Below are 25148 nucleotides of genomic sequence, written 5' to 3'. Positions count from 1 at the left end.
GCTGAGCTGTACTCAGGGCTCCTGTTGCTCCATGTGAACACCATACCAAGTAGACACATCCAGTTAGCATTTCCATCACCTTGACCTCACCGGAGTGTCAGCTGAAAAGAAGCCTTGATAAAGAAGTCCATGACTGGACACTTTTTGATGGTGTAATAATGCCTTGTGTTTGCTACTTCTGTGGGTTTTAGGGGCCAAGGGAATGAACAGGAATGAATGGGGCAAATGCACAAGTTTTCTCCCTTTTATCCCCGCTGGAGCTGGGCAGATCACCAGCCAGAGCTCCAGAGCCCCAGCAGGACAGCACAGATGCGGCCTCCACAGGAGCAGCGAGGGCAGGGCGGGACCGGCTGGCCCCCAGCAGCTCGGCTGACAGGGCTCTAACGCAACTCTAAGGATATTTTTGCTAAAATTTCTGTGAAATCATGTTCCACGAAGCCGCCGCTGCTGCCGCTGCCTGTCCTCGCTGACCCGCTGCCTCCTGGCGGGGGAACGGCGGCCGGCGGCGCCCTCCGCGGAGCCGTCCTGCCCCAGCTGCGCCCCCCGCGGAGCCGTCCTGCCCCAGCTGCGCCCCCTGCGGAGCCGTCCTGCCCCAGCGGAGCCGTCCTGCCCCAGCGGCGCTCTCCGCGGAGCCGTCCTGCCCCAGCGGCGCTCTCCGCGGGTGTGCGGGCGGCCACCGCCGGGCTCACACCACCACCTAGTGCCCGAGGCGCGCCAGGAGCCGGCCGGCACCGAACCCCGCAGGGGGAGGGCGGCAGGGCCTCGGCTTCCCCCCGCCCCCAGCCCCTCCTCTCCGCCGGGCCGGCCGCGTTCCGCCCCCCCGCGCTCCGAGGGGCCGGCTCCTCCTCCCGCCGCCGCTCCGCGCCTCAGAGCCCGCCGTGCCGGAGAGCGGCCGAGCGCGATGGCCCGCGACGAGGCGATGGCGGCCGGCGAGGAGGCGGCGGCCGAGGGGGGCGGCCTGCTGCTGGAGATCGTGGGGTCCCCGCTCAACCTGAGCCTGCTGGGGCTCTGCCTCTTCCTGCTCTACCAGATCCTGCGGGGCGAGCGGCCCGCGGTGCCGGCGGGCGAGGCGGACCCGCCGCCGCTGCCCAAGATGAAGCGCCGCGACTTCACGCTGGCGCAGCTGCGGCCGTACGACGGGGTGAGCGACCCCCGCATCCTCATGGCCATCAACGGCAAAGTCTTCGACGTGACCCGCGGCAGGCAGTTCTACGGGCCCGGTGAGGGCGGCGGCGGCGGGCGGCACGGCAAGCCCGGGGCGGCGGGACGGGCCCGGTGAGGGAGCTCCCGGCTCTTTGTGCCCGGGGCCGCTGGCTGGAGGGATCCGGGGGCCCTGCGCGGCTCGGCCTGCGCCGCCCAGGGCCGGCAGGGCCAGGGCCGGCTGCGCCGCGGGGCCGGTGCGGAGAGAGCTCGTTCCCCGACCCCGGGGATCGGCGGCGCCGTGTTAGTACCCGCCCGCCCCCTGGCCCGCGGGGTGAGCGCTCGGCCGAGCCGGCCCTGCGCTCTCGGCCCTGCTCACGATCCCGACGTTCGGGAAGGGTTCGTTCTGCGCGGCGCTGCGCAGGCCGGTGGTGCGGCCGGCGGCGCTGGGACCCGCCTGCCCGGGGAGCCGGGGCACGGGCGCTGCCGCTCCCCGCGCTCCGCACTCGGGCCTCGGTGCTGTGAAAACTCCGGCTTTGCCAGCTTATGTTGCTTCATTGTTGTCTTTATTTTCGCAGGGCAGGTTACACACACTGCAAGGGTTGTGCCTCTGTTGGGCTGGGCGGCTCCATTGGCCTCGGGTGCCCGTGCCCGGTGCCAGGCAGCAGAAGCGAAGTGTGTTCTCTGTGTTTACATTCCATTCCCAACTTGCAGTGGACATCACACAATTGTATATTTATACTAAACCTAGCAATTTGGGTTAAAACAGCTTCTTATCAGGAGTGTTGGGAGTTAATATGTGCAAAGATTGTGCCATGTGGAGACTTAACAGAGCAGCTAGTGATGAAGTGGGTGGGAGTGTATGCACCCAGGTGTAAGAGTTTAATCACCTCCACTGGGGCATATTGTTGTTTGTTTGTTTCACTGAGTCTTGCTAATTTGAACCAGTATCTGTCTGGTCCAACCACTCCTGAGCTGTCCAGACAGCTGGTGGCTGCAGCAGTGAGCTGCCAGGGTTGCTCGGAGACAAGGAGAACAGTGCAGGTACTATGTATTTGAGAGCATGATGGGATTAGTAATTCTGGTCCAAATACAGGCTGGGGTCTGTCACTGAAGGATGCCGGACTGTAACTTTGCATTCTGCAGCAGTCGAGATGATGTGTGCGCTGAGTTAGACGTGCAGTTTTGTCTTTGTGCAAACTGAAAACAACTTAAGGACCATGCTTTGGATGCCACCTTCCTTGACAACAGCAACAGCTGCCCACTGTATCTAATTTGGTCATTGCTGAATGGCTCATCACAGTGTCTGGCTACTTTGGGTTTCATCTTAATGGAAAAGTAAGATTCTTTTGTTGAATTTAGGAAAGGCACACTCTGGGACATGTGGAAGATGGCATGTTCTCTACAGTAACCTGAGTCCACATCTAACTTCTTTAAGCTCCCTTAGGAACTTTCAGTGTCTAGTTGCAACACCTGATATCTCAATTTTCGCCTTGTCATGCAAGCAAGTTAATAAATAATGAAATTTAGCAAGAGTCTGTCTTGATAAGATATCTCCGATCTACTGTGAGTTGCATGTTCTGATCATTTGAGTTCATCTTGTGTTTTGAAAGTTTTAATAGAAGTTTCTTCCAAGTTGGTAATTTCCAGTATCTCTGCCACGTTTGCTGTCAAGTCATCCTTTCAGCTCTTTAAGTCAAAATCATCTCTTAGAAAACTTCCATTTCACCTCAGACTTACAAATCCTTTGTTCCTCTTTCTGAGCATGTGCTTCCCATTTGTATGCTTGTCCCTACCCTGTTTGTATGTTCCATGCACCGTTGTGTGGTTCGTTGTCCTGACATTTCAGCAAACTCAGTATGTCTTCCCATGGTTTTGTTTCTTGTCCTCTTCCTCCGTTATCCATTATTACCAAGTAGAATAAAACTTAAAAACATTTCAAAAGTTTGAGGCAGCTCTGACCCACAGGTCATCATCTGTTTCACTTTGGGGATTCTGATCCATGAAAATTGTATCACATCTGTTACCTCTGTAATAATGCTGCTTATGTCTTTATTTTAAAGACGGCCCGTATGGGATTTTTGCTGGAAGAGATGCATCCCGAGGTCTTGCCACTTTCTGCCTGGATAAGGAGGCTTTGAGGGATGACTATGATGACCTCTCTGATCTCGACGCAACGCAGCAAGAGACCTTGATGAACTGGGAGTCACAATTCACTTGTAAGCAACTTTAAACCTATTTACAAAGCAGTAGCTAACTAGTGTGTAATAAGGGAAGCAATGGTTAAAAGGCTGTTACCAGCTGGAGGCATCGGTCTAGAACCTTACTTTGAGTTAATACCTCAGTTTACTAAGTATTACTAGAACTACTGTCACTCAAAATAATTAAGAGGAATGTCAGGTTTTCCTTCTGCATCCTCCCTCCCCCTGGTCCTTACAGAACCACAGGAGAGATGCAAGCACTCTGTCATAGATGTATAAAACCACCCAAAAGTTGACAGGAATTGGGAATTTTACTCAAAATGGATTATTCTGCATGGCCTTGCTGGTGGCTTTATCAGATTCATGGACAACTGTATCCAGCAGACTTTCTCCCCCAGAAGGTGATCAGGAATGGGCAAATGCTCTGTCCCTGCAAGCAGCCTGGTCGCTGCCATGCCAGTGATGGCCAGAGTGGCAGAGGAAAGAAAGGCAACTTGCACAGTTGCGATGTTTGTTCTAACAGTACCAGAAGGGAGTCACTTTCATAGCTGCCTTCTTTTTCTGTGCTTAGTATTACAAGTTTTAAAAAGGCATTTCCAACTGTCTTGTGTTATGTGCCTCAACTTGCTGCTCAAAAAGGAGAAAGTCAAACCACAGTTTAATGGAAATTGGTGTGTCGACCTTGTACCAGGGCATGCCCACTGGTATGTTTGGGGTTTTTTATCCTATTGTGTATCCTGTTGATGAAAAATAATTCCTCCATATCTCATGATGCCTTTTAGGCAAGTGAACACCAAAGGGATTATTTCTACTCAGATAAGACAAAAATAAAGATATCAGTTGTTTGTCTTTATGAACTTGTGTATGTATATGATGGAAGTTGCATCTACAAAAAGTAGTGTAGTGGAAATCAAATGGTTTTTAGTTTTAAATCTAGTGTTCAGTATTAAAGATTTACTGTTGCTAGCCAGAATGGAGCTTTCCTCCATATAATGTCATTAGAATGTCCCAGTCCTGACCTGATGTGCCCCTACTATTTTGGTGCTCTTCTTGTCTTAATCAAGACTGTTAATCGTGCCAACACTGAATGGCTGTTCTATGATGCTAACAAGTGTGTCGCAGAAAACAGAACTGTGCTACCCAATATCTCACCTAAACTAGTGTTTAAATCTACCTTTTCAAGAGTCTGGGCATCAGGGCTGCCAGTGAGCTGCACCCTTTTTAATTACTATGTTTATAGTAAATCTGGCAATTAGTTACTTTAAATTTGTATTAATTGTAACAACAATGCTGGTCTGAAATACCTGTAGTCAGAGGCATCTTTTGCTTTGTTGAAGTTGACAGATGGGCAGCATAGCACAGCTCTCAATTCTTACATGTATATGATCTTGCATTTAACATGTTCAAAAAGAGATATAAAAGAAGGCAGAGGCTTAGCTGCATAATCGGATACCAGATCCATCTTTATCTTTAGGAGAAAGGATCTTTCTACTGGCCTATTAGAGATTAATATTTTCAACATATATTACAAAAACTAAAGACCCTTGGAAGCTGAGTACGTGTCCGCATGTATGTGTGTGCATGTATAACACATAATGTAAATATTCTAACAATACCATTGGTTAGAAGACTAATTTTGACATTGGCAAGAGAAATAATCTAATCCAGGATTCTGTTTCTTTAGCTGGATGAGTCCCTCAGTTTACATCTGTCTTTACATTCATTCATCTTTTGGCTTAGGCAATAGGAGAACTATGTTTACATTCACTTTGCATGTTTCTTACACTTACTACAACATTAACAGTAGTTCAGATAGTTTATTTTGGCTTTTCTCCTTCCTCCCAATGTTTGGAATAAGTTGCTGAGAGCTGTTTTATTATAATACAGGCACGTTGTTAACTCAGGAAACGGACCGAAGAGTTAAAAAGGTACATCTGCAGGGCACAATAATGACTTGGATTATTATTTTCTTTCCCGCAGTTAAATACCCCTATGTTGGTAAACTGCTGAAGGAAGGGGAGGAGCCCACTGTGTATTCTGACGAAGAGGAAAAAGATGCCCAGGATGCAAAGAAAGACTAGAGACTGCAATGGGGAACAATCCCTCTTTGAATCATCAAGGATCATTTCTGACATTCCACTTCTGTTTTACACGTTGCAATAGCAGCAATTCTTACAAAAGGTCCAGAGTTCCAGTAAATTGTTTCTTTTCGAAGGTCTCCTTTCCAAATTCAGTGGTAAACTACTGATGTTCTGTCTTTCTTCAAACCTGCATAACCTGAAGTATGCACGAAAAATGTCTGTGCAAAAGTAAACTGCAATTTTGGCAATAAAGGATCATCACTGTTTTTCTTCTATCACTATTTAGTTCAGAGTAGGTTGAAATCCATTTTTTTAATTAACAACCTAGCACTGTGGACACAAGCACAAGAGTAACTTCACATACGCAATGCCAAATCCACTAAATCTCATTCTGTGTTAACTTCTGCAGGATCTGGGCCTTGGGTTCTAATTCCTTTAGAAAAGGGACTGCATTTTATTTGTCCATGAGGCATCACACTCATTTGTGGTGCACTGCAATTCAACATTATGTAAGATAATTTGGCTTTTATACATAGTGGCTTACAGACACACCAACTACTTCTCAAAAATTCTTATCTTTTTAAAAGGATAAATCACTTTTAGATACTCAGAGGTTAAATCACTTTAGATAATAAGAACTGATGAATACTTGATGTATTCAGTCATGCACAATTATGCATGGATTAATATTATTTGTTTACTTTTAAAGCACATCTGAAGTGTTACAAAGGTTTAAATAGAGTGTAACTAGGCATCCCTAAAACCAGGTACACCATGAAGTGTGACTTGACTGGACTACTATTCGTTCACTTTTCCTTTTAGTAAAACTCTTCTGTGAGTTTTAATGAAATTACATTAAGCCAGGAAGATGAGCTGCTATTGATTCTTAGGCCTAAAAGACTTGCTGGTATGACACAATTAACAAGTGCTCTTGTACATGCAACTTTAACTAGCAGAAAAATCATACTGGTCAATGTAACTTACTCAAGATTCCTGTACAAAATAAAATAACATGGTGTAAGCCATTTATGTGTTGAGGCTTTTGTTGCTCTGGAACGTTGCCATTAAAAGAAACGGCACAATCTCACGCATAACCTGGGGCACCTGACCTTTCAATTGCTTTTTACTTATTTGCTCTCTCAACTCACATCCATGCTGAAGTACTAAGTTTGTCGTGACTATGTAACCTCATCTCCTGCCAGCAGGGGCTGGGTAGATGGATTCAACCAAGGCAAAATGTCACAGTGCTCCTTCATCATCCAGAATACTTCTGCAAAACTTTCTCAGAAATTCCAAGGAGATAACTAATGATTTGCTGATCACTCATAAATGTGTTTCTTGTCCGGGTGACTGTGCTTAGGGAACTTGATCAGATGGGCACCTGTATTTAGTTTCACTGCTTTGGCTGTTCCTGAGTGGGAAGGTGTAAACTAGGCAAGATTGTTTGGAGGTAGAGTGCATCGCACAACAACGACTTTCAAAAACAAGTTGACACAACGTATTAAAGTGCCCGGGACCATCTGTGCTGAGAACAAATTACTTTCCCTCAGTCCTAACGCTGTCACGGCATTTTCTTTTAGTTATACTGGGCCTTTGAATGAAGAGCGTGTTTGGTTGAGCCAGACAGCCCGCCTGAAGTGGTGTGGTATGAACTACCTAATGAAGGTATAGAGACAAATGCAAATCTCATCATGACCTTTGTGTTGCTGTTTTACTTTTTAGAGACCTTCATAATCTGCAAACTACTACTAATGGTTTACCTCAAATCAGAAATGTGCTTTTTTTATTTGTTTAAGGCAGAAAATAAAATACTCTTGCATAACGGTGGTGGTTTTATTTACTGCAACACCACTTGATACTTAATCCTCCCCCAGTTTTTCAAGTTTTACATTGTCTTTCTCCAATATCTTACATTATCCAACGCACAGCATGTATGTTTTAACTGAACAGCTGTGAATGCAGAATATTAAAATACAGAACATGGTCCTGTCGTATAATGTGCTTAGCTGTTGCAAAAACAGAGTTAGACATATAAAGGCCTAAGTACTTGTTAACACTGAGCAAAAGCTGGGGCTTTGGAAAACTTCCATGAAGTAGAAATAGGCTGGGCTGGAACCCACCACCTGACTCCCGCATCTGTTGGCAAGAAGTATCACACCTTGGTAACACCACTAACTTCTTCGGAGAAAACAAACAGAATTCATTGTGAAAGGGAAGAAGTGAGTCACAAAAGCAGTGGTTTCATGAAGCGGCAGGCAGGGATTTTATTTTCTTCTAAAGTGCTGGAGAAAATGGATGGGTTAACTTCTTTTGCTCTCTGTTCATTGCAACTTGATCCCTCCCTCCAACAGCGACCGGCTGCAATGACTAAGCAAGGAGGCCTGTGCCCAGGAAAGGACTGGACTGCACATTAACCAAGACACGATGGCCAACTAGGAGCAGAGACTCTCAGCAACCTCCCTCACCTCAAGTGTCCTGACACCTATTACGTGTCTGTCACAAAGGCACACCTGAGGAGCTCTAGGACAAATCAGAACTGAGTAGCATCTCGTTTACAACCACTTGTGACATACTGTCACCTGCTTTGTAAAACTCAGGTGTTCTTTTATCTGGACTCTACTTGCTCGTAATCATCTTTATTAGCTCTTACTTCATGCTGTTTGAGTTACACAACAACAAAAAAAATCAGTAATGAATGCTTAAGTCAAGAGTTACGCAAGAGGTTTTACAAAAGGTGAGGCGTTTCTATGCTTTACCTGGCATCTCTGGATTAAAAAGAAAGGGCTTTCTATCATAATTGCTGTATTCTTGTATTTCAGGCAGATGGACTGATGTAATAACAGATATTGTGTATTTCTGCTTTTAAAAACAGCCTGGAGGATTTTGACTTCAGCATTCAGCACAAGGTACAGCCAAGAGGGCTCGTGTTTCCAATAGCAAAGCTTAGTGCGACACTCCCTGAGCAGAAGTTCTCACTGGCTCCATTAGGTGACATTTTCAGATTCGATTGCAAAATCTGCCATCTCAGGGCCCTGCTTCAGACATGCAAACACGGTTTCCATAGAAAAAACCAAAAACTGTCTTGAAACAATAGCACACACCAGGCTCAAACTGAGCGGTGTGAAATTACACCAGCAGTGTTAAACCTTTCCATTGCTGAACTATGTAAATGCTGCTTTTAATGCATCTTTTCAACTATTAAATGTTCTAATGGTCTAAACATTCTGTAACTTTCAGAGTTGAGATGTGACATTTATTCCTACAACTACTGAAATTTAATCTACAAAGCTATGTATTTTAAAAGTTCTAAAGCAAACTGTTAAATGTATCTTTAAATCTTAGCCTTTAGGATAATAAAATTACACTCAACAGTCCAGCATATGAAAGGGTAGGGCTCAAATTCAGTGTGTTGATATGAAAAGTAAAGAATTAATGTTAAAAGAGTAAAAAGTAAAGTAAAGAATTAATATTAAAACACCTGAAAACAGGTTCCGAATAATGCCACGTGTAAACAAGTAGGAAACCCCTAAGTTCTGTTTCAGTATGAAGATTACAGTGGTGTCTCACACCTTAAAGACACATTTTATTTACTAACAATGAGGGCTTGGAGATGGACGATTTGCTTTATCAATTTCAGTTGATAAAGGTGAACTCAAGAAGCAACTACAGAACCGGTGTATTTATTTGTTATTGAATATTGTGACATGTTGATAAAACACTGGAAATTTACACCAGAGGAAATCTTCAGATCCTGCTCCCCTAGATTAACAAAAAGAAATGCTTTCTCACCTGTAATCAAAAGGCCTGTCTCATGGGAAAAGGGGACTTATACACACAGAACTGCCTATAGATTGACAGAGGAGGAAGTTTTGTCACCTTTAATCCACAAATATTGCATAGAGAAAACACACCCTTGGTATGTCATATCGGCACAAAAGCAGTATTTCACACGGCCAACAAATACAGTAGTTGATCTTCATTATAACTGTATAAAATACTAAAATGGAGAGTTAAGAGGGGTACAAATGTTCTCCAAAATAGACGGAAAATATTTATGTCAAGAAAATAAGATCTTTTTAGATAAAAGTAACAGGTTAATAGTATTCTGAGTAGCAACCATTTGTCATCCCTGACCCTGAAAAGGCACTCAACGTCTGAGTGTGTCAACAGAGAAGATGGATAAAAATTGGCTTAGAAGCCTGTAGGAATCCTCAGTATTGAACACTCGGGGAAAACCATGAACAATTACAATTTTTAGTTACTATTTATTAGAGCAGAAGTTATAAACATGGGTAAGATTCTATGTAATGAAGGCAACATCATCATGTTAACTTAGTATATTGACACATAATAAATAAAGCATATTAAAATGAAAACTGAAATAAACAATGTATTGAACTTAGAACCGGTCCTCTGCATCTTGCTAACTCACTTTGTCCAAAAACCATTGTGGCTGTCTTCTGAACAGAGCCAGCTGAGCAAATATGGATACAACCCATGCTCCTAGACTGCGTTTTCACACTTTTACCTAAATGCAGCACGAATCTGACAGCATTTGACAATTCTTCTGGAACTTATTTGTAAGCAAACTCACACTAAATAGCAATCTCGTTGCATGTGCCTTCAAAAGGGCACATTCTGAAATCTTGTGAACAAATGTCCAACCTGCATATCTCTGGGGACTGTCATTATGCTGACAAGCATGACTCTTTCACTATCTAACGTTCAGAGTTTTGCTCAATCATTCAGATTCCTGGCAGCACTACATCTACGCGTTCAGTGAAATCCGCCCTCCTAAAGACCAGCAAGTTTTCACAAACACCTCTAGAACTGTAAACAGAAAACAAGCATTTTTTTCAGTGTGGGTTTTACAGAGGATGGGAATTTTTTTTCACATTTGGACATCTATTACTTCCCACAATTGAGTGTAAAAGTCCCCCACACCTTCCAGTCCCATCATTTTAACCACCTGATTGAGGATGCACTTGATATGTTTGCTCTAGGATTTACATAGCTATGTTTTTCTTTTTCAATGATTTGTTATTACTAAATACCGTAACTTGGATATTTACATTATTCCCTACATTTAGTCAGAATATAACACACTGAGATCTCAATCTGTAACCTTTCAAATTCTTAGCAACTGGTCCACACAGGTCCATCTGGCCCTGGGGAAGTTTTGGTCCTCTGTTATCCAAAAGGCAAACACAGATTCTGGTTTTGTGGCTCACTACATCAGTTTGATGATCTAACCAAAGAAATTAGCTAAGCAAAAAAACCCCTTTAATAGTCAAAGGGCTTTCTTCTCCCACTTCTATAGAGAAACTTAAGAGGTATTATACAGTGGCTGTTCAGCATCCTCTTCTGGGCTCTGCTCCACAGAAAGTATCTGAGCAGGGGTTTGTCTGAATTACCTCAAGAGGAAACAGAGGGCATCCTCTGACATCAGCATCCATCTCTCTTCTCAGCATTAACTTCCTCTCATCTCCTGTAGATAAGTACATGAAAAAAGTTACTTGAAGTGAGTTTGGTGAGGCACAGGGAGCGAAAGGGTATGGGGAGGTAGCTGTAAGGTATCTGCCAACGAACTGAAGACACAGTAAATTGTGAAAGGGCTGTGAGTGACTATAGCCAAAAATGCAGCAATTAACAGACTAACCACCTAGCTGCTAATGCCCAGATACTTTGCTCTCCAATTAAGCAAACACAACTCTTCAACTGCAGCTGCACATTGTGTGTTTCCAAGCTGAACTGAACAAACTTTGACTGCAGAGAAGTTACACTCTTTTTTTACACCATGTTTATACTTTTAAAAATTCTTCTTAAAAATGCTTACCACTCATCATTGAAAGAACTGTGGCAACTAACCTCACCTGCCAGAGACCTTAGTTCTGGTGTCCCTCTTTCTCACCTGTCCTCTGGAGGGTCTCCTGAAGCGGGGAGCCGTCATGAGGGGTAACATCTGGTGCTGCCATGGCGGTGTGAAGTGACTTGAACTTCACTTTGTTGTGGAATATTTTCTTACATTTTCTTTGTATCTTTCTGAGAGACTCCAGCTGCATGCAACTGTCCACCTCTGAAAAGCCACATTCATCAGATGAAAGATCAGAAGAAAGCTTTTTTCGCCTTTTCTTCATTTTGTGAGCATTTCTCTCTGCTTCCCCGGGTTGTCTCTCACTTTTCTGTCCTTCATGCCTTAATTTACTACTAGACCTCTTATGCAACTTTTTAAGCTTATGTTCACATTGCCTTGCCAAGCCCTCACGAAGAGAATTAGAACAGAGGCTACATTTGCTGCTTTCCTCCTCTTGACCTTCCAGAGTTACATTTTTAAGGTAAACCATTAATTTTCTTTCTCCTGCTCTTGCAGGCAAACAGCCTTTATTACTATTGCTGTAAATTTCTTCACACCTTCTTTCTGTCCTCTTCATTGAGCCTCTATGTGGCTCTCTGAAGTCCTCAGAATCACCAATCTCTTCCAACAAACCCTTTAATCTGCAAGCAGGTCTACATGTCTTGTATGGTACAGTGTCCCCATTGATACCATCTTCTTGTTTGAACTCCTTATCACGCGTAACAGCAGCGCAATCCAAAGAATGATTCAGTCTAGTACGTGGCAAGTTATCAACAGTGAGTGAGTCATTCCTCTGCACTCCAAACGCTTTTGCAAACGTACCCACGTAGGTCTTGTTTCCTAACACCATGTCTATTGACTCAGGTTCTCCTACAGTGACCAGTTTATCATTATCATTGCTACTACAATTTCTCTTGAGGTTCTGCACAGGACTCACTTCTCTGAAGTGCTGACCATGTTTGTTACTCAAGCTGATGTCAAAATCGTTATCACCATCAGACACCACTCTCTTCCACCAGCACTTGTTCACGGTGGTTTTTGGCTCGAAGCAAACACGTGCATAGCGTGGCGTCTGATAGTAGTTTAGTAAATAATGGATGAATTCATCAGTCTCATAAACCTTTTGCTTTTGGCAACTGTCTCCATTGGACACCGCCTGCGTGTAAACTACATTCACCCGTGGGTAGTCCCTTTCCTCACGGGATTCGATGACCCTGCAGTCCTGAGTAACTGTAATGAGTAAAGATCCACAGGAGCCGCACGCAGCTCTGCCAGGCAGTCTGGCCGCACTTGGGGCTGCGGAGGGGACATTCAAAATCGTCCTGACTATACGATGAGCAGATGCACAGAAGTTACCCACATCTCCTTCCTCACTAAATAAGCTGCTACCTTCTTGGGTTAACAGACACTTAAGCTCTTCTTTATGTGGCAACTCTTTGCGTGTGTGGTAATGGGAGTTAATTGGTTCCTGATGTATGTCTTTCAACGCTGCTTCAGAAAAGGAATTGTCCTCCCTTATGCCCAAGGAAAGATCCACTTTTTGACTTGCCAACTGCACAAAATCCTTCAAATTAAAAAAAAAAAATCAGAAAATTGAGTATGTACATTTATTGAACAGTACAGAGAGTGTTAAACTGCAAACTCATATATAAGCAGTCCTACAGTCAGAAGAACTATAGAGGTGAGGGATAAGTTTGGCTAACGTCACAGCTCACTACATACAGGCTCACTATTCATCTACCGTCATACAGGCTCACTATTCCAAAGTCAGAACTACAGATCTTTAATCATCGCAGAAAGCTGCATTCAAAATTAGATGAGAAAGTGGTCCTTTCAACCAATTCACCTCTCTCACTGCAACTGCATAAGAAAATATTTATTCTTTCTCTGATCACAACATCACTAGTATTGCATGCGAGTAGAAAATCACAACACTTTTGTAGAGCAAATATTTGATTTAGAACAAATTGCTTTGTTATACGTTGTGTTAAATGGGCCCAAAGACAACCAGTCTAAAGCTTTCCAAGCGGTGAAACCAAGAAAACAGAAGCTTATCTAACATATCACCTTCATAACTAAGAAGGCAAATGGCAGTTGTTACGCGGCTCTATAGGTCCAGCAGAATGGCAAGGGCAGCCTCTGACTTCAACTCTTAGTAAATTACAGCCCTTTAGAAATTGTTAAGCTTAAGGACTGGGGAAAACACACACTTGTTAAAAGCTGCAAGTAGATTTTTCCTTAGCAAATAGTGAAGACAACACCATGTCAGCCCCACTGAGACATGAAAACCCCTGATTTCATTAAAAAAACTATTTTTCTGAGCCTAACGCACTAAAATAAACCTTCAAACGTTAATCTGTGTGCAAAAGCCTCACAACATTTTAATCGCTCCTCTGCTGACTTTCCCAAGACATCAGCTGAATCAAATGGAAACACAACGGACAGCTTAGTGTTGGCCACAAATGAGGCTCTTAGAAATGCAACTGGCATATTCTGTGTCCATTGAATTCTGCCACTTGCCAACCTGAGACCAAAACAAGCAGAGACGGCATCATTTGCGTCCCTGCCCTGAAACTCCTGATTTGCAACACTGGACCAAGTCCAGCCTATTTTAACGCAGTAACGACAAGGCCTTGAACAAGTACCAAAGGCAAAGTTTCTGGGTGGAAATGTGCTGCCTTTGCCCTCAGGGCAAGGCTGAGAGCAGAGTGTCGCACGACTTGGACCTCAGGCCTTCTCAGTGTTTGGTCCGTTCCAAGGCGTTCTTCTGAATAGCATCAAGGCATCAAATGTCTAGCGAATTATTCAAGTTGTTAACAAACACCCTTCAAAATTTAAAATATGTTTTAAAATAGTCTTACTTTCACACGGTTTAACAGCACTGTAAGCAGTCTGACAGACTCCACTCTTCTCTGAGCTAGCAGGGATTTCCTTTCTTCCCATTCAGGCATATTCTCTGGCCACTGCTGTTCTTCAGCTGGTACCTTCTGCTGCTTTGGGGGATGTTTCTCATCTCCATCTATCTGCCTCTCTTCTCTCCTCTCGAGCTTAGTTTTCTTTTTTTCTCTCTTGAACTTCTTTGCATCACCACGTCTTTTTCTAGGTAATTATCAATATGGGACAATTTAGATGACACTTGTTTTACATTTTGAGTCCTGGGGAATTGGATGCAAGTCTTTGAGGTGCTAATAAAAAGCAACCAGTTGCCAAGAGTCCGCATGTGGCTAACAATAAATATTTTTTGTTAGAATACGTTAAAAAAACCCCACAGCACGTAGATGACATGCATCCAACTGATGCACACGTCTAGAGAGTTCTTTGTTCCTTCAAATGGTTTGCATTCTAGGATTTTCTTTATAATCACTGCCAAGACAACTGATTCACGTTATCATTTGTCTCCAAGGACACAACTAGAGACTGATCATTTGGACCCAGTTCTTAAGTTAACAAATCTCCCCTACAGATTAGCACAAGGGTCCCATTTAAGACGTATTACAAAACTATTTCCACTGTTCTCAAAACTATTTGAAGCTTTGTGCTGGGTTTGGCTGGGATAGAGTTAACTTTTTTCACCATAGCTAGTATGAGGCTGTGGTTCGCTTTTGTGCTGCAAGCAGTGTTGATAACACGGGGATGTTTTAGTCACTGTGGAGCAGAGCTTGCACAGACTCAAGGGCTTTTCTGCTCCTCACACCCACCAGTGAGTGGGCTGGGGGGGACAAGGGATTGGGAGGGGACAGCTGGGACATCTGAGCCCAACTGACCATGTCACTATCCTGTGTGATGCAGGCCAGCTGTCCTGGTGCTGGCTGAGCACCCGCCTGCCACTGGAAGTGGGGAATGAATCCCTTGTTTTGCTTTGGTTGTGTGTGCAGCTCTTGCTTTACCTGTCTTTATCTCAATCCACAAGTTTTCTCACTTTTACCATCACAACAAAGTGTGTTAGAAATATTTTTGAGAAAGTATTTGAACAATAAGGTATTAACAATGGAAGCATAGCAATGTTTTCAGAGACTTCGCATTAGAGTTGCTATGCTCCGGGTGCAAAGTGTTGGGGTTTTTTAAAACATGTAAGTGTGTAACATGATTAATTACTAGTGACAGTTTAGAATGCTAACCAAACACATTATTTGCAGAATTAAAACTTCAATATACTACTATTAATCATATGTAAAATTTAAGAACACTGCCCTAAATATAACAACAAGGAAAAAATTACACTTAAAAAGAGGGAAAGGCAGAATAGTGTTCATCTCTAGCTTTGGACCTTCCAGTCATCTGGAGGCACCTAGAAATGTACATCACATTAATTTTACTTCAGAGCATCAAGACATTGATTTGTGATGTTGCAGCACAGAGCAATACAAAACGCCCACATGCAGAATCTTAAGCAATCAAGAGCAATTTGAGAGCAACAGCTCTCGGATTTCACTCCAGGCCCACAGAGTCACAGAACAACCCAATCTGAAAGGGACCTCAAGATGTCTCTAGTGCAATGTTTCTCATAACCCAGAGCCCTCCATCTGACACCTTACACACTGAATCATCATGATGCTTTTCTTGTCAACAATAACATTAATTTAAAACTATACAGCATTGCTTCAAGTTTTCCAACTCCTATCTCCTCAAAGCTTGGATTTTTACAGTAGCTGCTCTGCCTGTATTTTACTTGGTGTGAGAGAGAGTAATAAATTTCAAGAAAATGGGACATTCTCTAAAAATACACTCTCACCTTTCAACCCCCTCTCTTTTTTTCCCCTTTTTTCAAACGTGCTCCTGTTCTTGAAGCTTTAGTCTTTCCAGGCTTCTCTTTCTTACGGCTCCTTCACTAAAATGTCTGGTTGTATCAAAAGTCACCTGTCACAGAAGAAGCAGAAATCAGACTTATCAGTCCAGTTTGCCATGTATTTACACAAACACAGACAACCTGCTGAGCAACAGAGAGGCCCCGGGTGACCACCGAACACTACTGCACTCGTGAGAACGTTTCTGTCTACCCCGGCACACCAGAACATCTGGGGTTCACACTGGGTTGTCAGTCAAGCTTCAACACCCTACTCCAAAACGTCTCTTCTTGCTGTGACATCAGGTGCCGACAACCTGACCTTGCACTGTTGGCCAAACCCACGCCTGGCACGCGCTTCTGGGGACAAAAGGTTCAGTATGCTCAGCAGAGCATTCCTGGCTGCAGGATTCGTGCAGTTCTGCCAAAAACAGAGTTCACTGAATCTCAGAGCAACGTATTTTGGATCAAACGCTTGCTGGCTTAAAAATCGATTAATTCTGTTGATGCGTGCTGCGTTCAATCAGCTTCAAATGCCCAGATGTGAGCACATGAAAACAGTCGAGCAAATTGTATCAAGGTGTATCTACACTGAAGAAAACAGTAATATGAATTGTTATATCCAGCATAGAGGTAAATTTTAAGGTCAGTTTAGAAATTACTTGCTGGGAAAAAATACCAATACATGGTACACACTAATAAATACTGATGAAGGCAAGCTATTACACTGCTGAAATTAAGCTTATAGATTGCAAATTTTCTTCTATAATGCCAGACTAAGCATAGCATTTAAATTGATTCATCCCTCAGAATACCGAAGCAAAAAGGTACCGAGAATAGAAAGGGCACCCTTTACTAGGCAAGAACCACCTAACAGAGCAGCTGCTGCACCTACTTCATCCTTTACAACAAGAAACCAAGTATTTTTCAGAGAGCCTTGCCAGCTCCTGAGATCATCTCCCAATTTCAGCACCAACCACGCTGAAGATATTTACAATTTTTACCTCATCCAACAATTTTTCACAAAATCAAAACAGTAAAATGACTTTTTTTTTATTAAAGGACTTAAGTTTGGATACATGAACTTCATATAGCATTATCTCTGTACCCAAACAGGACAACCAATAGTTTTTTTCCCCCTCACATGCTTAAGTCAAAAGAGTTTATGAAGGGGCTTCCACTGGTTAGTAAGGACTTCTCAGGCCTAATTTCAAGGAAAAAAGAAGTTGGCAAACCACCAACGGTGCCAGTTTCTTCCACAAAATCTCAGCAGCTAGTAACAAGTAAAGGTTAATATATTTTAATTCTGTCCATATGCCTGTGCTAACTGAATCTGGCTGAAGAACCTCTTCCAGGAAGGCATCCGACTCCTGTTTGAAAACACAACAATATGAAAACCTGCCACTTCCCACGGGAAGTTTGTTCCGTTCCTTAATCATTCGCCATTTGAAATGGAAGCCACTTCCAGATATTGGTTCTTCATGCGCCTTCTTCTATTAGATGCAGATCCTTTTATCATCTAGGTGGTTTTGTGGGGTTTTTTGTTGTTTTTTTTTTGTTCATTGTTTGGTTTTTTTTGTTTTGGTTTGGTTGGGGGGTTGTTTTTTTGTTTTTTCCTCTAACAGACTATAATCCAGGTGCCTCTCAGTCATGTTTCTTATATAAAATACATAGCTTGAGCTCTCCTTGAGAGCTCTCTTCTCTCTCACAGTCTCTCATTGTGAGGCACCTTCTCCAGCCCCTTGACTCATTTTTGTTGCAAGGTTCTAACACTCTCCAAAGTGAAACATACAAATCCCAAACCTGTACACAGTATTAATTTGGTCAGTGCCATACATAGCGAATTGACTCATTTAAGTCTACTTTCTTTTACCACTTAAAGATATTCTTCACAACACTGCAATGGAAACCCAAGCTGATGTTAATGATGTAAGGCTTTCATAGCCTTACAGAAAAGCACAAGAAGAAATCAGTAACTCTGAAATTGTTTTCCTGAATATCTGCACGATTCTTTTTACACTGACTACGTTACCTTATACCACTCTAAAACGTGTCACCCAAGTTCATACTTTAAAACAAAATCAGACTTTCGTGAAACATTAACAGCCTGTCAATATCTAACCTGAAACACCCATACAAGCAAAACACAAGTTGTAAGAATAATTTGATCCAGGTGTGCCCCTCACCTTCCCCCACAGTAGAATCATAAAATCACTTCAGTTGGAAAAGACCCTCAGGATCACCAAGTCCAACCATAACCTAACTCTGGCACTAAACCACGTCCCTCAGAACCTCACCTAAATGCCTTTTAAACCCCTCCAGGGATGGTGACTCCACCACTGCCCTGGGCAGCCTGTTCCAATGCCTAACAGCCCTTTCTGTGAAGGATTTTTTCCTAATATCCAATCTGAACCTCTCCTGGCACAACTTGAGGCCATTTTCTCTTGTCCTATCACTTGCTACTTGAGAGAAGAGACCAACCCCCTCCATGCTACAACCTCCTGTCAGGCAGCTGTAGACAGTGATAAGGTCTCCCCTCAGCCTCCTTTTCTCCAGGCTGAACAGCCCCAGCTCCCTCAGCAGCTCCTCATAAGAGTAGCGCCAGCTCAAACAGCTCTTACCATCCCCAGTTTCCCAGCTGGTCACGCATGCCAGGCCCTGGGCCATCACAAGTTTCTGAGACCATAGCATCAACCAGGGCAGCAAAGAGCTCTAGCTTGGAGAGAAAGAAAAAAAGCGACGCATTTTGGCAGGTTACTTTTCAGACAGCACAGCCCTCGCGCAGTTCCACCAGCAGAGCTGCAGGAGAGCTGGAAGCAGAGGGGACTGCCAGGTCTGCAGGGGCGGGTGTGCACGGGCAGCTATGAGCAAACGGCAACGGGGCAAGGGTTTGTACCGAATCATAGCAGAACGTCTGTCACCCAAGGAAAAGCATTTACCAGAAAGAGTCTCTTGGAGAAGTTTAAACAAGAGGCTTAAACAGCTTTTCAACAGCCAGGCCTGGTTTGCTCAGCTCTGCCTGTGCAAAATTAAGTGAAACGCAGAGACGATCAGAAGTGGTGCTGCTCGCTCAAATACTGCAAACAAAAGGGGCATTTTCAAGCTAACACCACGCATTGCACTTGGTGCTGCGTGCTTCGAGCTGGGGATGAAGAAAACCGCAAGCCAACGGCATCTCTATGGATGCAGCTGCGGCAGGGCCGCGGTCCCTCTGCTCAGCGGGAGGGTGCCCGAGCTCCGGCGGGATCCGCAGGCACCGCCCGCCACAAGCAGCCCCGGCCGGGGCCCGAGGGGCAGCTCCGCGGGAAGCGGAGTCCGGAGGCAGCGGCAGGGCCGGACCGGCTCCCTGCCCCGGCTGCGAGCCCCGGGGACGGAGCGGGGCAGCCGCCCCCTGCCACTCCCGGGCCCTACCCGGGCTGCGGGAGCGCCCCTGCGGCCGCAAGCCAGCCGGGCCAACAGCACCCCGGGCCCGGCGACCCGCGGCGCCCTACGCGCGGGCCAGGGGAGGGGGCGACGGGCCGATGCTTCTCCGCCCGAGCCCACGGTCGCCGGCCGAGCCAAGCCCGACATCAGCCGGCACGTCCCGGCAGGGCCGCGGGCTCCGAGCAGTCCCACCGAAGCCGCCGGCAACCGCTCCATCCCGCGGTTCCCCCGGCCAGGCCCGGCCGACATGGAGGGGAGCGGCCACCCGCGGGCCGCTCCCCCGCAGCCGCTTCCCCTGGAGCAGCGGGGCACCGAGCCCGGCCGCCTGCCCTGGAAGCGCCCTCCGCTGGCAGCTCCCCAGTCCCGCAGGCCGGCTGCCTTACCGCTCCGGCCGCCGCTGCAGCCGCCCACGCTTCTGAGCCGCCGTCCCAGCGCCACTCCGGGGCGGAGCGCGACCACGCCGAGCAGCGGCGGCGGCGGGACCCGCCTCTGGGGCGCGCCCGAGCGCCGCCCGCCCCGCCCGCCCCCGGGAGCTGGGCTGGCGGCGGCGCCGAGCCCTCGGCCCCAGGGCGGGGGCGCTGCACCCACCGGGGCCATTTTGTGGCAGGGTAACCCGGGACTGTGCCGTGTTTGAGGGTTTCACGCGTGTTTTTGAGGAACAATCGGCAAAGCGGGGCACGGCGGAGCCCCAGGAGATGCCGGTGGCTGGTCACCGTGTGCGGGCATTGTCTTAAAAACGCCAAGACAAAGAGTTACTTCCTCACCCATTGCCTCTTCTCCGTGGTGCAAAGGCTTAGTTATGGGGGTGTGATGCAATAAAATCGGGTTTTTTTGTCCTGTAGCAAAAGTAGCTCATCCAGCACTGCTTCATCTGAGTGGTACACGTGGGAGGATTAATATCAGCTCTTCCCTGTTTTCACACTGGCTTCTGTGTGTTTAACCAACAGACGTGGTGCCTGTCTCTCTTAGCACGGTGTGGCAGTCGGCTTCCCGCAGTGCAGCAGCTCCCAAGGGTGTCAGCCTTGCCAGCACGCTGTTGAAGGTGCCGTCTGCGTTGTCCGTGCATGTTCTCCCTTTAAGGTCGCCAATGGACTTCAATTTAGGGCAGTCATTCACGCAAATACCCCTTCAGTTTTCAGTGGTTTTTTGCTTCCTGCAATCTTCCAAACACAAGTGTAAGACATGTTTTATGTCCTTTCTCCACCTTCTAAAAACAGACATGTTATTTCTTCCCATCATCAATGATCGTAGGAAGCACACAAGGCTATGACCGCAGGCAGAGGTGTGAACCGAGCACTTCTTTTCTCAGGTGGCCCAATTGCTATGTAACCAGTTACAGCCTAAGAACAGTTGTTACACGTATATTTACTGAAGGGCTGGTCCTGTGGCTCCTGCCAAAACAGCCCTGAGTGATCGAGAGGCAGTGATCAGGAGTGCAGCCATGTCAGAAGAGATGCAGCAAGACGCTGTGGAGTGTGCTACACAGGCCTTGGAGAAGTACAACACTGAGAAGGACATTGCTGCTCACACAAAGAAGCAATTTGACAAGAAGTACAATCCCACCTGGCACTGCACTGTGGGAAGGAGCTTTGGCAGCTAAGTGACTCGTGAGACCAAGCATTTCATCTCCTTCTACCTCGGCCAAGTCACTATTCTTCTTTTCAAGGCGGGTTAGAACCACGGACTGTTACTGAAACTTGCATCCAGTTACCAGACCGTGTGCCGACTCCTCTGACCAGTTACCACAGCCTTCCTGAGGACACGAGCCTTGACGTCCCAGCCTGTTCACCCGCGCTGTTGGCAGCGCTTCTGGCTGGCGCTCCCCTGCCTGACCCCTCAGCCATGGGGTGGTCGCTGTTGCTCAGGCCATGCCTGGGCCTCCTCAGTGACTCCAGGAGAGCTGCTGGCTCCAGGCTGGTCTCTCCGCTGTCCAGGCATTTCCCTGTCTCAGCAAAACCCTCTGTGCCAGACCTGCTGTGCCGCTGCAGATCGGGCCAGCTCTGGGGAAGCTCCCCTCAGCGACTGACAGTAATGTCAGAAACAGGGGCAACATCAAGCTTGCCAGCCACTCTGGGAATAAGATTCTTCCCAAAGGCAGGTGCACCAGTGCCAATGTGGGTGTAATTAATTTTCAATCAGGAGTGCAGCCATGTCAGAAGAGATGCAGCAAGACGCTGTGGAGTATGCTACTCAGGCCTTGGAGAAGTACAACATTGAGAAGGACATTGCTGCTCACATAAAGAAGCAATCTAACAAGACATACAATTGCTGTTGCTCTCACAGCGCCTGATCTTTTCTCCCAGACCTGAGGTGGAATCATGAACAGTCTAGAGGTTCTGAAAGCCTTGAAAGCTTTTGTGAATGAGCCCAGTTATACTGGGTGGAGCGACCTCAGCTGTAGCCTGGGGATTCTCTCAACTCTCTTGTCCCACACAGACTTCCATGAGGAAATGCACGTGTTAGTGAAAGATGGCTTTTCACCAAGATGGGACCCAAACCTGGAGAGGGTCATCTAGATGTACTTCTGAGAGGCTGGGCCTTGGGCAAACTGGGAAAAGCTGGGCTCAAGGCAACATTGGAAGAAGCCTGACTCCCATTGAAGGACCATGTGGAACGAAAACATCCGCTGTCAGCTGATCTGAGGAGTCCTGAAAATATTTTGAAGCATGGAGACAGAACTACTATAGATACTAAGCTTCACAAGCCAGAGAACGTGCAGGAGGAGGAGAAAGACTGAATCAAACCAGTTCATATGGCCATCTCCCAACCAGAACCGATTCCAAAAGTTCTCACCTTTGTCAGTGGCTTTTTTTTTTTTTTTTAAGTTTTTTTCATGTCTGGTTTTATTTTGTCTGGTTCCTTTCCACAGGAGAAAAAATAACAACAAACTCACACCAACCACCATCTCCTGCATGGATTAGATTGTGCTGTGGAAAGCCGAGGTCATCTGCTGATTCATTTTATCAGCCAGAGCAAGTACATAAAAACTCAACCAAAAAAACGAGTAATGAAAATGGGAACACTGGATGGAAAAAATGCCTGCTCAGGAAGACTCTGAAGCTGAGGCTTGGTTGTGCAGATGAGATAGAAAGGCAAGCCTGTGCTCCGGATTCCCTTACCACCCGTCCCGAGGCCCTGAAGTCTCTTTTGATCAGCCTTGGACTACGCGTTGCGACTTCATCACCACCCACGTGAAGACCAGTAACAGACACTAGTCTGAGGGCTGTACCAGCTGGGAAGTTTCCTAGTGATGTCCTTAACCCGGGCCGCAGGCAGGCAGCAGACTTCCCTAAGAGGAGGGTCTGTCTGGCGAATTGTACCCTCTTTTCCCTCAGAAGGGGGTTCTGCTTCCTTGTGGGTTTCCTAGAAGGAGTAGTTGGCCTGGCTGCAGCTCAGACTGTGGCAGTTGCACATCCCTCTCTTCCCCAACACATCTCCCCTCTCCTGCAATGGGGCAGTTAATAGCTCCTTTTGTTTAACCCTCTGTCGGTTAGCTAGGAGAGGGGAAGAGGCGCCAAGGAGTCAGGAAGTTTCGGGGTGCCCATAGCCAGAGTAGGGGTGCAGAGAAGCTGAGATGCTTCTGGAATGCCCACAGCCAGATCTGACAACAATGGGTTTCCCGCCAAGGATTCCCTTTGTGTGTGTCCTCTCGGAGCCATGGCCCAAAATGCAGACGAGAGACCCTCCCCTTAGACTGGAACGCCATCTAAGGTACCACCTGGGACTGGGACTGCCTCACCTCTGCGTGTGGGTGAGTGATAACTTAATAATTCCTCGCTGGACTAGTGAGTGTATTTTCCTTAATAATTCCTTGCCACTCGGGCAAGTGTTTTCCTCACTAGACAAGTGAGCGTATTTTTCTGGGGTCAGGGATGGCTCTGCCATTGTTTTTCGTGAGCCACGTGTATGCATACTGTGGATCTCCATTATTCTTATTTGCTGTACCCCAATAATTTCCTCAACTGATATCTGAATCTGTATTTTTTGTTACTGGAGTGCTAACTAATTGTATAAATCCCGTTTCTAATTGGTTGTTTTCCCGGACAGAATAAAAATCTGTTTTGGACCTGGTTGTCTGCCTAAAACTAATTTTGGGGTCCCTCCATGACACAGACCTTCACCTCCTTTGGAGTCTGCACCAAACTGTTGCTGGTTTAGCTGAGGGAGGTCAAGTGCATCCGTCACATTGTGCATCTGATGTGGCGGTGGAGCACGTCGTGTGTTCGTCTTCATCTGTGCCCTGCTTGCTCTGTTCCACACGGGCCCAGTCCCATGGTGGCTGCCAAAATGGCAACGATGAGTGATCGAGAGGCAGTGATCAGGAGTGCAGCCATGTCAGAAGAGATGCAGTAAGACGCTGTGGAGTGTGCTACACAGGCCTTGGAGAAGTACAACACTGAGAAGGACATTGCTGCTCACACAAAGAAGCAATTTGACAAGAAGTACAATCCCACCTGGCACTGCACTGTGGGAAGAACTTTGGCAGCTAAGTGACTCGTGAGACCAAGCATTTCATCTCCTTCTACCTCGGCCAAGTCACTATTCTTCTTTTCAAGGCGGGTTAGAACCACGGACTGTTACTGAAACTTGCATCCAGTTACCAGACCGTGTGCCGACTCCTCTGACCAGTTACCACAGCCTTCCTGAGGACACGGGCCTTGACGTCCCAGCCTGTTCACCCGCGCTGTTGGCAGCGCTTCTGGCTGGCGCTCCCCTGCCTGACCCCTCAGCCATGGGGTGGTCGCTGTCGCTCTTGTCCCCAGCTTTATATATTGAGCGTGATGTCATGTGGTGTGAGATATCCCTTTGGGCAGCTGTCACTACTCTTTGGAAAACTTGTCCTGTAGAAAGCAGATCTGCTGAACAACCAATGTGACATGTCACAGAAACCTCCAGAAAATTAAAGGAACAAAGCGTTCACACAAATAAGTGTTTAAAATGTTTTTTTTAAGAAAGTACCTTATTGTAGAAGCATAGCAATGTTTCCGGAGACTTAGCATTAGAATTGCTATGCCCCCCATGCCAAGTGTTGGGTTTTTTTAAGACATGTAGGTCTGTAACATGATTCATTACTAGTGACAGTTTAGGATGTCACCCAAACACATTAGTTACATAATTAAAACGTCAATATGCTATTATTTATATATGAAATTTAAGAACACTGCCCTAAAGATAGCAAGGGAAAAAACGGCACATCAACAAAGCCTGAACTAATTGACTTTGTCAATCTTATCAATGATGTTCACTCAGTTCCTCACTTTCAGCGTCAACACACAGGTTTGCAGCAGCAGAACTCGGTAGTTCAGAAGCAGCCTTCTTGGCTAGTTGTGCTGAGGTAACCAGTACTTAATGGATGCCTTTAATCACCGTGGAAACGTTTAGTTTTAAAGGCAAAGGAAAGCGTCCTGAATGCACCTAGGTCACGGTCGTGACTTTCTGTTTTGGTTTGTTGTTGTTTATGCTACATAAATGCAAATAATGTAATACTACGTGAATGTGAATCGAAGCCGCAAGCACTGGTGCTCCCGCCGTTCTGGCCGCCGCGGCACAGCCCCCGCAGGGCCCGGGCCGGGGCGCTCGGGGCGCGGGGAACACGCCGGGAGGCGGCGCCTTCCGCCTGGAGACAAGGCGGGGGCAGCGTCCGGCACAGCCCCCTGCGGGCGGAG

The 25148-nt window shown here is 46.2% G+C and overlaps 1 protein-coding gene and 1 pseudogene across 2 annotated transcripts; both read left to right on the top strand.

Moving 5' to 3' along the window:
* Positions 1-809: 809 nt before the first annotated feature.
* On the top strand, positions 810-5690 carry PGRMC1 (progesterone receptor membrane component 1). The gene is made up of 3 exons (XM_080352629.1): positions 810-1220; positions 3204-3359; positions 5322-5690. Exons 1-3 carry the CDS (start codon positions 902-904, stop codon positions 5420-5422), a joined length of 576 nt encoding a protein of 191 aa, XP_080208755.1. The 5' UTR covers positions 810-901; the 3' UTR covers positions 5423-5690.
* An 18088-nt stretch (positions 5691-23778) lies between these two features.
* Positions 23779-24047, top strand: LOC308045568 (dynein light chain 1, cytoplasmic-like; annotated as a pseudogene). Its single transcript has one exon. The product of its transcript is annotated as a dynein light chain 1, cytoplasmic-like (transcript).
* Positions 24048-25148: the final 1101 nt, after the last annotated feature.

The sequence above is a fragment of the Nesoenas mayeri genome, assembly GCF_963082525.1.
Source record: "Nesoenas mayeri genome assembly, chromosome: 13".
In the NCBI taxonomy this organism is placed as follows: domain Eukaryota; kingdom Metazoa; phylum Chordata; class Aves; order Columbiformes; family Columbidae; genus Nesoenas; species Nesoenas mayeri.
The sequence above is the reverse complement of the archived record's forward strand: the minus strand, read 5'-3'. Positions and strand labels throughout refer to the sequence as shown.

Excerpts from the sequence above, each read along its gene's own strand:
- PGRMC1 (XM_080352629.1), top strand. The coding sequence starts at position 902 with ATGGCCCGCGACGAGGCGATGGCGGCCGGCGAGGAGGCGGCGGCCGAG. Across the intron at positions 1,221-3,203 it reads CAGGCAGTTCTACGGGCCCG|ACGGCCCGTATGGGATTTTT; the intron begins GTGAGGGCGGCG and ends TTTATTTTAAAG. Across the intron at positions 3,360-5,321 it reads CTGGGAGTCACAATTCACTT|TTAAATACCCCTATGTTGGT; the intron begins GTAAGCAACTTT and ends TCTTTCCCGCAG.